The sequence below is a fragment of the Dendrobates tinctorius genome, unplaced genomic scaffold (genome assembly GCF_039654945.1).
Source record: "Dendrobates tinctorius isolate UK_male_01 unplaced genomic scaffold, ASM3965494v1 ptg000035l, whole genome shotgun sequence".
In the NCBI taxonomy this organism is placed as follows: Eukaryota; Metazoa; Chordata; class Amphibia; order Anura; family Dendrobatidae; genus Dendrobates; species Dendrobates tinctorius.
The window spans coordinates 11,508,954-11,524,412 of NW_027361703.1; the positions used below are offsets into that span (position 1 = coordinate 11,508,954).

The following is a 15,459-nucleotide window of genomic DNA, read 5'->3' on the forward strand; positions in this document are numbered from 1 at the left end:
TTATGCTGAAGTCACATTGGCATATAAATAAATAATTAAGAAAAAAAAAAAAAAAACAGTCCAATGTTGATCCAGAAAAGTAGGACGAGTGTCATATGAGTACAATGCAATTAATCTCAACTGAAAACTTTTACACTGATTACACAAGAACTACAAGACGGATTTCTTCACCCCAGGTATCATTTTAATCAGTATAACAGCGCCAACATGACAATGCCTATAGTTTACTTAGCAAAATCCTGCGGACATGACAGGTTCACTTTAAGTTATTTTATTTATACTCACCTGTTTTGTTTTTGTTTTCCTACTTTGAGGACAGAATCTAGCATTTCCAAATGTTTTCGCCTGATTCATCAATTCGACTTTTTAACAAATTGCAAAATTTGACAACATTTCACTCTATTCCTTCCCTGGTGTATTTTTTGATTATGCCCACATTTGTTAGTGACTTTTGGCACCAAGAGTCGCAAAAACAGTTCAAGACAGGAGGAAAACCCATTCTTAACTTTGTGCGAAATTCAAGAATCGTGTGCGCCATTTTAATGAATTTGGAGCCAAAAACAGCAACTAATATCAGAACACAGAAAAGGAAAGTGACTGAAAAGAAATACAAATGAGGAATCGATGCCATTGTGTAATGAAGCATGAAAGAAAAAGTATGTGGCCATCATAATCCAAATCAATTCTCCTGCCTTCTGACAGCTTAAGTAGCATGGTGGTCATAACCTGCCAGACTAGGAATGATGGGCATTAAGTAGGTATGACGAGGCAGTAGTAATAGCAGCCTATGGACAAGGCAGACAAATATAGTACAGGAAATAAAGGAGACGAGAAGCAGACATCTTCATTTACACTAACAAGATATTAACACTACCGTTATAGAATTTACTTCTAAATGGCGGGAACAAGACAAGGGAAGAAATGGCGGATAACTTATGATCTTCACAGACAGCGGAGCACTGGAAAGGAACAAGCTTTGCTCTGTCAGGGGTATCATGGCTCTTTTGTTTAGGAATCCAAGCAAGTGATGCCAGAAGGCACAATATTCTGCTCCTCAATAATGCTTTTTATTAGTGTCAGGGCTGTCAGGCTGCTACCGAATAATTTCAGCTCAGGTTTTTTTGGTTTTATGCGATTAGGTCAATCACAGTCTGTGGAGAAATAACGATGTGAAGTGGAGGATGTGTTTGACATGATTATTAAGCAGCCTTTGGGCGCATTCACAAACCTGTGCTCACTAAAGATGTGCTACTAAATCTTGAGCGCTGAAGTCTGCATACTGTTAGGTGGTGAATAACAACATGTATTAGGAAAACACTAAATGCTGGAACCAGGTTCATTACGAGGTGGTGGACAGGTCCTTACCTGGTGCAAGTCGTTCCCAAGAACATACTCCTGGAAGTAGCCTGGTGCCGCAGATGAAGCTCGGATCGCCTGCCACAGATTGTATTGACATCCTCCCATATAGGGCGATTTAATCCCTGGGAAATGGTTATAATTCCTGAACACAAATGCCTTTAATGGGATTCCTCGGTTAACTATGGTACTGACAGCAGAAACCTACAACAGCAACAAGATAAACGTGGTATCAGGACACCGGCAATGCACTAATTTCAAAGCACAACCATGATTCATAACCCCACCCCTTTGCAACACAAATTATACAGATGTCACAAATTCAGAAGTAAATTAATGGTGGCTCAGTGGTTAGCACTGTAGCTTTGCAGCGCTGGGGACCTGGGTTAAAATCCAACCAAGGACAACATCTGCAAGGAGTTTGTATGTTCTCCCCATGTTTGTGTGGGTTTCCTCCGGGTTCTCCGGTTTCCTTCCACACTCCAAAAACATACTGATAGGGAATTTGATCATGAGCCCCAATGGGGACAGTTATAATAATGTCTGTAAGGTGCCATGGAATATGTTAGCACTATAGAAACAAGCATAATAAATAAGTGCAAAAATTCCCAATTGTAATTTCCCTGAAGCCTTAAAAGGGAAAAGTTACTACAATCAATAAGGCAACATTCAAGGACTATATGTAAAATGTTTCCTACAAGTTCTCATGTGCTCGATGTTTGGGCTTTCAGGGGCAATCATTTGTCAGCAATAGGCAACTCTGAATGGCCTGCATCTGCACAGCACCGCAAGCAGCAACCTACAATGGCCTTTCCATGGTAAGCAGCAATAACTTATCTAGCCTTCTGTTCTACAGTAGCTATGCTGTCAGTTCGGACATACTACTAGGTCAACCCCTTCTCGATCTGAATGTTTGGTGCTGATGAAATAAAACCACTTATACTCGCTTCCAGTGCTGGTGGTGTCAGCACTCACGTGCGCCTGTTATGACGCGTGAGCCCTGCGCCCAATCACTGCTGGTGTCACTGTCCCCCGCCTGCGACTGGCCGCTCACTTCCTGATGAGAAGTGTAGTACTTACACAATCACTATCTTTAAGTTTAATGTCACATGACTGTGGTACTTGAAAACCAGGTAAGCAGCAATTTGACAAGTGTAATCACAGAGACAGAGAGAAAAAGGGTAGCATGTTGGCTCAGTGGTTAGCACTGCAGCCTTGCAGCACTGGGGTCCTGGGTTCAACTCCAACCAAATAGAATATCTGCAAGGAGTTTGAATATTCTCCCTGCGATTGTGTGGGTTTCCTCCAGGTACTCTGGTTTTCTCCTACTCCCCAAACACATACTGATAGGGAATCTAGATTGTGAGCCCCATCGGGAACAGTGATGATAATGTGTGTAAAGCGCAGTGGAATTAATAGCGCTATATGTGAGTAACATAAATAAAATAACCATCAGTTCTCGGTTTCATTGCATGTCACCTGCCTCCCTCACATGACTAGATGTACACGCTTGGTCAAAATTGTTGGTACCCCTTGTTTAATGGCTCACAATGGTGACAGAAATTACTTGAATCTGACAAAAGTAATAAAAAAATAAAAATCTATAAAAATGAACAAATGAAAGTCAGACATTGCTTTTCAACCATGCTTCCACAGAATTTTAAAAAAATAAAAAACTCATAAAATAAGCCTGGACAGAAATGATGGAACCCTTAACTTAATATTTTATTGCAAAAGCTTTTGAGGCAATCACTCCAATCAAACTATTCCTGTTACTGTCAATGAGACTTCTGCACCTCTCAACAGGTATTTTGGCAGACTCCTCGAGCAAACTGCTCCAGTTGTCTCGTGTTTGAAGGCTGCCTTTTCCAGACGGCATGTTTCAGCTCTTTCCAAAGATGCTCAATAGGATTTAGGTCAGGGCTCATAGAAGGCCACTTCAGAATAGTCCAATGTTTTCTTCTTAGCCATTCTTGGGTGTTTTTAGCTGTATGTTTTAGGTCATTATTCTGTTGCAAGACCCATGATCTGCGACTCAGACCAAGCTTTTTGGCAGCATATTTCTCTCTAGAATCCCTTGATAGTCTTGAGATTTCATTGTACCCTGCACAGATTCTAGGCACCCTGTTCCAGATGCAGCAGAGCAGCCCCAGAACATAACAGAGCCTCCTCCATGTTTCACAGTAGGGACAGTGTTCTTTTCTTGATATGCTTCATTTTTGCTTCTGTGAACTTAGAGCTGATGTGCCTTGCCAAAAAATTCCATTTTTGTCTCATCTGTCCATAAGACTTTCTCCCAGAAGCTTTGTGGCTTGTGAACATGTAGTTTGGCAAATTCCAGTCTGGCTTTTTTATGATTGTTTTCAACAACTGTGTGCTCCTTGGTCGTCTCCCATGGAATCCATGTTGGCTCATATAACGACGGATATGCAATCTGACACTGATGTTCCTTGAGCTTGAAGTTCACCTTTAATCTGTTTAGAAGTTTTTCTGGGCTCTTTAGTTACCATTCGTATTATCCGTCTCTTTGATTTGTCATCAATTTTCTTCCTGCAGCCACGTCCACGGAGGTTGGCTACAGTTCCATGGAGCTTACATTTCTGAATAATATATGCAACTGTAGTCACAGGAACATCAAGCTGCTTGGAGATGGTCTTATCACTTTTACCTTTAACATGTTTGTCTATAATTTTCTGTCTAATCTCCTGAGACAACGCTTTCCTTTTGCTTCCTTTGGTCCATGTTGAGTGTGATACACACCATGTCACCAAACAGCACAGTGAGTATTTGTATCCCTCTATACAGGCCCACACACTGATTCCAAGATCATGGACACGTGTGATGCCAATTAGTGGACACACCTTGATATAACATGTCCCTTTTATCACATTATTTTCAGGGGAACTATCATTTCTGTCCAGGCCTATTTCATGAGTTTTATATATTTTTTTTTTAAATATGTGAAAGTATGGATGAAAAGCAAGGTCTGACTTTCAATTGTTCATTTTTATAGATTTTTGATTTATTATTTTTGTCAGATTCAAGTTATTTCTGTGACCATTGTGGGTTTTTCTATCATTAAACGAGGGGTGCTAACAATTTTGACCACGTGTGTATGTAACAAGAAAAGAAACAGAGGCACTCCCATGTGTGGGTCGCTCAGACTGACATAGCGGAGCCAAATGAAGGACAGGCTCATCTGGACGAGATGGGCAATCACAGGCACACCTCTGGTAAAGGCAAACTGCTGCAATCGTCATCAATCCCAGCAGGGTTAGGCTGGTTTCACATTAGCGCTTTTTAAGCGCACGCACGGCCGGGGGTAGCTCCGCCCCTGAGCCGGCTCTCTGCCCGGCGTGCCCACCCCTTGCTTGTAGCGCCGCCTCCTAGCGCACAGCGGCGCCTGCGATCGGCGCAGCCTATCTTTAGCATAGGGTGCGCAGATCGTGCGCAGGCCGTGCGCTAGTTGCGCTTTGACCTGCGCTGCGCACTTTTGACGGTGCGCCGTGCGCGCCAAAATCAAACTTTTCGGATTTTGGCGCTAATGTGAAACCAGCCTTAAAAAAAAAAAAAAAAAAAAAAAAACAAAACAGGAAGAAAAAAATGTTGATCTGAAGGCACTGTCTCACCCGATATGGCATAAAAATCAGTTTTTATTAATAAAACGTGTTTCTAGAGTGAACTGCTCTCCATCAGGTACAAAGAAAGATAAACATACAGAGTGAATTACCGTATATACTCGTGTATAAGCCGACCCATGTATAAGCTGACCCCCCTAATTTTGCCACAAAAAAAATGGGAAAACGTATTGACTCGCATATAAGCCTAGGGTTAATGGTGGTCCAAGAAGATGCTTCACAGATAAAACCCTCCATATGCTGCTGCACAAGGGTTAATGCTGGCCCAAGAAGATGCTCCATAAATACCCTCCATATGCTGCTGCACAAGGGTTAATGCTGCCCCATAAGATGCTCCATAAATACCCTCCATAATATGCTGCTGCACAAGGGTTAATGCTGCCCCATAAGATGCTCCAAAAATACCCATCCATAAATACTGCTGCCGCTGCAATAAAGAAAGAAAATGACATACTCACCTCTCCGTCGCTGGGGGCCAGGTGCCGGTGTCTTGAGCCCCCGACTCCGGCGATATTTACCGGCCCCTGTTCCACCGCCATCCACCGCTGTGTCTCCCGGATCTCTGCAGTGACAGCAGAGGGCGCACACTAACTACCTCATCGCGCCCTCTGCCGTCACAGCAGGAGGACCCGGAGACACAACGATGCACGGCTTGGAACGGGGACAGGTGAATATTACTCTTCCCCCTCATACTCCCCTCTCCTGGCGCAAGGTCTTCTCTGCAGCGACAGCCCCTGCTTCTCCCTCTGCCGTCTGCTTCCTGCATTCAGCTGGTCACGTGGTACCGCTCATTAAACTCATAAATATGGACATATTCATGAGTTTAATGAGCGGTACCACGTGACCGCTGAATGCAGGAAGCAGATGGCAGAGAGAGAAGCAGGGGCTGCAGAGATGTGCCAGGAGGGGGCGAGTGTGGTCTCTGACCCCCCGCTCCCCTCCCACCCCAGGTATATGACTCACGTATAAGCTGAGGGGGACTTTCAGCCCAAACAAATGGGCTGAAAATCTCGGCTTATACACGAGTATATACGGTACATTCCTATAAGCACATAGACCAGATGAGGGGATTTAGAATCAATATCTAACCCTTACCATGTAATCACATATACATAAAAATATATGCCCCCAGATACTAAACAGAGCGATTAGCAATAACGAACAGATACCAATGTATCCCTACTCAGCCGGTATGGTCTAGACCAGGGGTCCCCAACCTGTAGCTCAGGAGCCACATGTGGCTCGCGGTCCCATGAATTATGGCTCGCGGCTGTTGGCCAGCGTGGTGCATTAGGTCCCGGTCTAGCAAACAGGTATGAAGAGTACATCTTAAAAAGGTGAATTTTGTGAGTAGCCCTGCACAGAAGACCAGATCTGGATGCACATACACTGGTCTTAGGGGTTTTGAGATAATTTAAGTATGGTACGCTGGAGGATGGTACCACCTGTCAGAGGAGATGTGTAATGTCCGTCTGCAAGTCTGGGCTGCAGTAAGACAGCACCCCGAGCAACCCCGATACCCTTTACCCCTATACAGGTATCTGGATTTACAGCAGAGCCCAGGGGGCGCTGTCTGAATATGAGCAGCAGCCAGAGCAGGATGGTCGCCAGAGAGGGGTTAAAAAACGGGACCAAAAGCGTAGTCGGGAATCTGAGTCTTAACCAGGCGGACAGCACAGGTACAAAAAACGGCAGGCAATAGCAGAGTCAAATTCAGGCCAAGGTCAGAGTCATAAACCAGGAGGACGGCAGAGGTACAGAATCGTTAGGCAGTAGCAGAGTCAGAATCAAGGCAAAAGTCAGAATCATAAACCAGGAGGACGGCAAAGGTACAGAATCGTTAGGCAGTAGCAGAGTCAGAATCAAGGCAAAAGTCAGAATCATAAACCAGGAGGACGGCAAAGGTACAGAATCGTTAGGCAGTAGCAGAGTCAGAATCAAGGCAGAGGTCAGAATCAAAGATAGCAAATAACAACTAGCACACTGGGGAAACCAAGACTATATCCGGCGGCTTGCAAGCCCAGTCCCAAAGTATTTGAGGGATCAGGTCATCTCTCACAGGCTCCCGGCATGCTGATGTCATCAGGACCGCCCACAGGAACAGACCCGATGATGATGCACCAACCCCTTCATGACTGACGGAGGAGCGGAGTCTGCGTCCACTAGACGTCTGCGCAGAAGCCCTTTCACTGTTGCCGCGATCACTCGGGCGTGAACCACGGCGCCTCCCAGTGACCGAGGCAGGAACAGCAGGCCCCGAGTTCGACGGCGATGTGTCGGTCCGGCGCCTCCTGGTGGCCGAGGCCCGGACAGCATGCCCCAAGCCCGAGGGCGGCGTGACAGTCCGTCGCCTACTAATGGCTGAGGGCGGAACAGCAGGCCCCGCGTCTGACGGTGACGTGACAAGATGTTTGTAGCTGGATGTGACAGTGTGTCGGGAGTGCTTGATGAGCGAGAACTGAATGGAGGTATTGTGAGAACCCATGGTTCTTGTTATACTGCTTTGGGGTGATTTCTGTCCATATACAATGTATATAGAAAGTTACTAATCAGGGGTGTGGGTTAGCATTCGTAGATCTGATACATGATACATCTAAAAACTAGGATTGTGTCTAAACTGCTGTACACAGTAAAATAAGTGATACATCGTTGGAATCAGGGTCTCTCTTCTACATGGGGCTGCTCTCATATGAGGTAGCAAAAACCTGATGACCAATTCCCTTTAAGGCTGTGTGCCCATGTAGCGATTTTTAAGCATTTTTGCCGCGATTTTCAGCGCGAAAACGTTTAAAAATCGTGTACAGAACGCCCCCCATGCATTCCTATGGCATTCCGCACATGCTGTGCTAATGCTGCGCTTTTTTCCGCGGCGCAATCGCATCACGGAAAAAATTGCAGCATGCTCATTGTTTTGTGCGGAATCGCAAAGAATTGCCGCGATTCCGCACTCATAGGAATGCATGAGAATCGCTTACTTCCCGCATGTGGCTATGCCCACCATGCGGGAAGTTGTTAAGTGTCTCGTGCGGTTGGTACCCACGGTGTGGAGGAGAGGAGACTGTCCTCCAGGCCCTGGGTACCATACCCCTGTAAAAAAAAGAATAAGAAATAAAAAATCGGGGTATATTTACCTTCTGGCGTCCCGCGCTGCATTCCCGGCCTAAGCGTTCCCAGTAATGCCTTGCGGCACGGTCCAGTGATGACGTGGTCTCGCGAGATCGCTATAGCAACGCGAGACTATGTCATCACAGGTCTCGCAAGGCATTACTGGGAACGCTGTGGCCCGGGAATGCAGCGCGGGACGCGGAAGGTAAATATACCCCGATTTTTTATTTTTTTTTAGCATTTTAACATTCTATCTTTTACTATTGAGGCCGCATAGGCGGCCTCAATAGTAAAAACCTGGTCACACTTGTCAAACTCTATGTTTGACGAGTGTGACCAACCTGTCAATCACTTTCCAAGCGATGCTTCAAATCGCTTGGAAAGTGCATGAATATCGCACATGAAAATCGCGGCAAAATCGCGATAAAATCGCGGTGAAATCGCGCGGAAAAAACGTGCGATTTCTGGGAAGGAGTCCGGTTTTTGGTGTGCGTTTTAACACGCACCGTGGGCACATAGCCTAAGGCCTGTTTCACACTTCTGTTTTTTGATGTCAGTCAAAATCCACCACTTTTAGAAAAAGACGGATCCGCCCCATTTTTTTGTCGGATCCGTTTTTTTCCCCATAGACTTACGTTATCGGCAGATTTTGACTGATGGTCATCCGTTGCATCTGTTTTTTGATGGATCCGCTAAAATTTTAGCGGTTCCCGGGCAGAGCAGACGGACAATGAAACGTTTTTTTTACACTAGCGGACCGCTTTTTCTGACTGCGCCTGCCCGGGAGAATTTCTCGGTGATGTATTTTAACCATGAACGTCGTTCTGGAAACGGCGAGAGAAAAAAAACTCTCTCTCGGTTCCTTTAAAATTTCCTAACCTTTCCAACTTCAGCGGATCCGTAAAAAAAACCGGTCCGGTGCCATCCCTTGGTGTCACAATGGAAACGGATCCGTTTTTCCCATCTTTGGCGGATTGCAACTGACCAAAAAAACTGAAGTGTGAAACAAGTCTAATGGACACCAATCCTGACACTTAGGGGACCCAACACTGTCCTCTTGTTTCCTCGCACAGCTCTGCCCTGGCCACCAGTGTGCCAGAAACCAGTAGCACCAGTTCACTAAAAAGGGCCTGCTGCAGTGCTCAGTTCTCAGGATCAGTTGGCCCAATAACTAAAAACACAGAACAAACATGTACTTTTCCTCATGACTGTAGCTACACGATCTGTACAGATAGGTGTTGGCAAGTCTCCTATGCAGCACATAAAATGGATAATCTGATTTTCTTACTGCCCATAAGGTTCCTTTGTTTCTAGAAGTCATTGGTCTAAACTGGTTGTATGTGAGGTGTAATGGCCAATTATTCAGCACATTGATATTACAATACGATAAACCCCATGCTAGTCAAACTGCTGAGCATTTGCAAGATTGCGGCCATTCAGAATGTCCTCAACCGCATCAGCCGGGAATTCACATGATGATCCAGCACATCCTGTTGGGCAGCCCTAGTCAGTATGGGGTGTTCCCAAACACAGTACCAAGACTCATCATGAACTTTTCCAGTGAGACATACGCATAGAGCAGCTGACATTCAGAATCACAGGACGTCTGGTGCCTCCGTCAATTGGAGCACTATTTGCAATGCTACATTTTATGAAGTGGCCTTTGTGATTTCCTGCAGCGTCGCAGCATTACATCAGCACTTGATAAAGCAGAACATGGCAGTGAATAAACTCCCCGTCCCACAGTTGTATTATACTAAATGAATAATTGATCCACTTAAGGGTAAGAGATGCTTTTCAAAGCTGGAAAACAACTGCCTCTAACAAAAGGCCACTTTGTTGTCAAATCGAAAGCAGCAAAAATATTCATTTTTCTAATATTCCGAGGACTGTCTGCAAACAATAAATGATCCGGAAGCTTCTATCATACAGACAGAACTCTGAAAATAGACTGAGTGTTCCTTTTTACGTTCTCGGCATTTGTACGGCAAAGAACTGTGTCCATACTATGCCCGATATACAAAAAGTATCATTTCTCCTTGCGGAGAATGACATGCTAAGCATGTCGAGGTGAGGAGACTTAAAGCTGCAATGCTCCTCTGGGAAATATGCTAATTATGCAAATTGTATCTTCAGAGAGGAAGAGGACTAGAACTCTAGTGCCACCTATTGGAGGTAGCAATCCTAAAAGTCAATGTTGACCCTTTAACGAGCCTAGTTACATGACTTAGGATAAAAGCCAAGCCAGAATCTCCATTTGCAGACACTGTGTTTCGGGGTACTGCCCCTCATCAGTGCAAAGTGGGAGATCTGGTTTGGCTGTGAGAGAGGCGTCTGACCGACATCCAAGAAGTATCATTTCTCCTTGCGGAGAATGACATGGTCAGACGCCTCTGTGGCAGTGTGGCAATGCTGAAGCTCGGTTTCAGCAGTGAGCAGTGCATCATTGGTTTCCCTGCAGCCATCTTCATGAAGCCGTGGGCAGCCGGAAGCGGCGCATGTGCGGATTGAAATCTCGGCTAGGCCTCTTGCGCTCCATTTTCCTAAGGCTGTGGGATTCAGGAAAATGGCCCCCCGGAAGCGCGCATGCGCAGATTGAGATCTCTGTGCCCCTCGGCGTCAGGAAAATGGCCGCCGAGAAACCAATGATGCTCACTGCTCTGCTCACAGTGGACACCGGGTCGCAGCATCGCCTCATTTCTGCTGCCAGCATCCTGAGGAAGGGACCCTGCTCCATGCAACGCACTCTGCTGCGCCTCAACGCCGACACAGGACCCGCAGCATCGCACTGCTGAGATACCCCGGGACTGCAGCATTGCCCCACTTCTGCTGCCGCCGCCAGCTTCCTAAGAGATCATGCCTCCTGTGACCCCGCTCCACCACCGCCGGCTCTCAGGTAAGATACCTTAAATGCAGATGATAAGACGGACCCCCCAATCTCTTTTTTTTGCTATTTTCCACCCCAAAATTTGGGGTGTGTCTTATGGTTCGGTGCGTCTTATAGTCTGAAAAATACGGTAACCGAAAAGGACACAAATGAAAGGGGATTAAAGTAGTAGTGGAAAACCTTCAAGTACTTACTTTAGGACATAGAGGTTTCCTTGATGTCTCGATCATAAGGTCGGCGCCCATCCTCTCTCTTTAAAAATAAAAAAAAGTATGATTATGCAGAATACCAATGACCCACTGTTAATAAAAATAGCAGAACAATAAAGATTTTATAAACAGAGGCCATCCGGGGATATTCTAGAGCTGCTCACTTCTGCATCGGAAATGAGCAATATCGATGATGTTACAACCTGAAACCTGCAGGCAGATATAATACATACCGTATGTCATTTTCATTTAAATTGGACACGTGCCAAATTCCTGCCATATGACCTCTTTAAACAGATAGCTATGCTTTTTTATTTAACAAATGATTAGTACAAGTGAAGATAAGAAACTTTGTGACTACCTTAGAGAAATCTGCTTCTTTATCCTCTTAGTTTTTTTTTTTTTTCTTTCTTTGCTTACTACACTGATCATTCACTTTCAAAAACTGTTTAAACAGAGCTTGTCACTTTTTAAAAAAAAATTGCGTAAAATACTCTAACTTCTCCAATTCTGCTACTTTTTTTTCCCCGTTTTGCCCCGTGTCACTCCATTGCAGAGATATTCACATTCATTGCTTTTGGAGCACAATATGTGAAATCTCTCTGCTTGCAGATCAACTTGCCATTTCTACACAGGGTCCTTTATGGGAGTGTGCGCGCATTCTCCTCTCCCTCTCAGGTGCTACCAATCACAGCAAGGCAGCTGGACTAAAAAAAATGTAGAAACAGCTGAGATGTGAAAGGTGCAAGCAAAGAATATGCCCCGCAGAGAAAACTTTGAAAGAACAACCAGTTGCACAACAGGCAGAGATTTCACATATTGTGCTCCAAAAGCAACAAATGTTTCTGCAATAGAGCAACACATCATAAAAAGGAAAAGAGTGGCCGAATCATAGGGAAGCTCAGGGATTTTTCCAAGGTATTTAACTCCATTATGAACAGGTGACAGGTCCTCTTTGAATCTGTCAACATTTCTAATGCACATGGAAAACTACTCAAAATGCAGGGTACCAATGATATAATGGTCATACATAGTGTTATTCCTCCTATAGAAGCACAAGACCGTTAATTCTGAAAAGACCACTAAAATTACACTTACAGTTATTCCAGAGTACCCCGACTACCACTAACCTAATGTGCATGGCTGTTTCGCTAGTTTCAGGTAAGCAACTCGGGTAAATTACAGGGAAAACCCATCAGTGCTGTACTATTTAGGGTATAAACAGAGAATTCTAGTGCCACAATTAACGAACTTAAGAGATATTTACATTGGCCAGATCTAGGGAAAATGTCTGCAACAAAGCAGAAAAACATTCCTTGACACAGGGTTTCGCCGGGAGTCACAGAGGTCATCTACATGTGCGCCCCAGCTTTAGGTAGCTCTAAGTACTACTAGTGGTACCAGGCACATCATTCCTCGCCATTAGGTTATGGTCACACGTTCAGTATTTGGTCAGTATTTTACCTCAGTATCTGTAAGCCAAAACCTGGAGTGGGTGAAAAATCTAGAAGTGGTGATGTGTTTCTATTATACTTTTCCTCTGATTGTTCCTCTCTCTGGTTTTGGATTATAAATTCAGATGTAAAATACTGACCAAATACTGAAGGTGGCCTTAGGGATAGAATATCATTTACAGTAAATACTATGGAAGAAGATACGCAACTGGTTTTCCTTTCTATCTGGTTTGGATCAATACCACCTGCAAAACTAGTGTTGGTGACCCCCTGCCTCAATAATAGTAGGTAAAAGAAAACAATATTTTCTACTTACAGTTTTATAAGTAAGACGTTCCTTTGTATCTTTGCATTTTATGCAAAAAAAACAAAAAAAAACAAACCCACTTATCTGCATCTGTGCTGCAATGTGTGACCTTGCAATCACATCAGATTTCTCCTTCCCACAGTGGTCTCATGAATCATGCATGATAAGCCATTGTCTCTATTCCTCCCTGGTGATCATGGAGCATAGCATCCTTTAACCTGTCAGCCGCCCTACACTGCTGACCTGTATGACTTACTAGGCCTTAATTTAGCGTGCCTGGGGAAGACCAGGTAAAACAAACACTGGAATCTGGAACACCTGTGTACGCAAGTCACTTCATGAACCACTTAGTGCAGGGAGGAAATCACACGCAACCATGTAACAAAACTGAGACTATAGCCCCCGTCTCACATAGCGAGATCGCTCTTGTGTCACCGATTTTGAGACGCAACAGCGATCTCGTCTGTGATCTCGCTACGTGTGACACATAGCGGCGATCGGGCCCCTGCTGCAATGTCACTGATCGTGCTTGAATGTCCTGGGACATTTTTTGATTGCTGGTGTCCCGCATGCATCTCTGTGTTTGACAGGGACAACGACGAACGACCTCAATACTACAGGTCTGAGAGACAGGGTCCCAACGACCGTCGTTTCGTTCTGGATCGCTGCTGCGTCGCTGTTGAGATCTGACTGTTTTACATCCCACCAGCGACCCCTACCAGGTCGCGTCGCTGTCGGGATCACTGGTGCGTTGCCAAGTGTGACGGTACCTTAAGCAAATATATTAATTCGGTCCTGCTCCCATGTTGCAAACTTGCAGCCAATTTGTGATTTGGATTTCACCCTTTGCAATGCAACAAAGAAATGCCGAGGATCTGAGGAAAATGATGCATGTAGCAGAAATTTGCTTGGAAACTTTCTGCTGCATCTGAACATGGCCTAAAGGATGTTGAGATAATCGACTCATAGGACTCTGGTCCATTGGCCAGGTCAGTAATCTGAGAGCCGAATGGGAGTCCAGCGGATCTCCTGGCATTCCCAGCTACTCTTGATTAGATGTTGTGTATGTGCGGAACACCGCAATGATGACTTTGCGCTAGCCCGGCTAGTCAAAAGAAGAACGAGGACTGCCGGGAGGTTAGGAGGTTCGTAGGATTCCCGTCCATCGGTCACAGATTACTTACCTGGCTAATGGACCGGAGTCCTGGGAATCAGTTCTCCCAGCGCTATCTGAGTCTACATTACTCTTTAATAAAACACTGACGATATTGTGCTCCACCTGATTAGGTAACAGTCAGGGGTGACTTCCTACACGGCTGAGTACTTACTTGAGCAGATTTTCCCACATTTCACTATTGTAGTAGGCATGGCTCCAGCCCATTTTCACTGTTCCCACAATAACGTTCTGCTTGAAGACATCACTTCCTAATTTACTGTATAGGTCTTCACACTCATCAAGAGGCATGTGGAATAATCCCAGCATAAATGCCAGTATTGCCCCTAGTAAAGAGGAAAATATGACTGAATATAAAAAATACCTGAAAATGCATACATACATCATGACTTCACACATACTCCCTAATTATCCAGGTGGCTTCCCAAAAAGATGGCTTAATATTCTGATATCTTAAATTAAGCCTCTTTTAATGGGAGTGATTAACCTTTTTTGTAATTTCTCTGGGATTAGCTACAAGGAGAACATCAAAAGCATTGGTCATGGCTTGGGAGAAACAGGCGTAAAATGTTCCGAAATCAAGTGTACCCTTATACTGCCATCTAGTGTGGAAATACCAGAACACTACAGGGTCTCAGCAGCCAAAATATCGTGTATTAAAATAGACTATAAAGGATCAAACGAGTTCACCAAAATATTAGACTTTGCTGGACTAACGAACAGTGGAAAAAACACGTTATACAAGTCAGAGTCATTCTCCTATCCAGTGTTTACGGACTGAGTACAGCCAAGGAATTCCCCACAATGTTTTATTTTCCTGACTGACTATAAAGGATTACAGAGTGCCATTCCCTAACACACAAAAGGGCAGGAGAGCATTTTGGGAGGTCGAGAGCCAGTAGAGGAATTAACCCCCCTGCAGATATGATCCCCAGTGCCAGCGCTATCACTTGGTGCCTATATTCTTTTACAGAAGGAAGAAAAGCTTCTGTAAGGCTAGTTTCACATTAGCGTTTACGGCCGCAGCGTCGGGCTGCACACGGAAGCCCCGCCCCTGCCACGCCTCCGCCGGTAGCTCCGCCTACGGACGCATGACGCTGCATGCGTCCTGCGTCCCCTATCTTTAGCACTGGGGACGCAGGCCGTGCGCAGTATGCGTTTGGCGGCGCATGCGTCCTTTTGACGCTGCGCTGAGCACACCAAATTGCAACCTGTTGCATTTGGCACTGGGGGGTGGGGCTTAGCGGCGGCCGTGCGCAGCCGACACTGCGGCCGTAAACGCTAATGTGAAACTAGCCTAACGTGTTAAGGGCAAGTCCGATTTCTCCC

The 15,459-nt window shown here is 45.1% G+C and overlaps 1 protein-coding gene across 2 annotated transcripts in view; it reads right to left on the bottom strand.

Annotated features, from left to right (window-relative positions):
• The window catches only part of PNPLA8 (patatin like domain 8, phospholipase A2), a 106,045-nt gene that overhangs the window by 37,378 nt on the left and 53,208 nt on the right, over positions 1 to 15,459 (bottom strand). For both annotated transcript variants that reach the window (XM_073573281.1, XM_073573279.1), the window contains exons 6-8: positions 14,285 to 14,456; positions 11,181 to 11,238; positions 1,366 to 1,560 (exon numbers count right to left, since the gene is read on the bottom strand). In XM_073573281.1, coding sequence (XP_073429382.1) covers positions 1,366 to 1,560; positions 11,181 to 11,238; positions 14,285 to 14,456 — 425 coding nt within the window. The remainder of the gene's footprint in view (positions 1 to 1,365; positions 1,561 to 11,180; positions 11,239 to 14,284; positions 14,457 to 15,459) is intronic.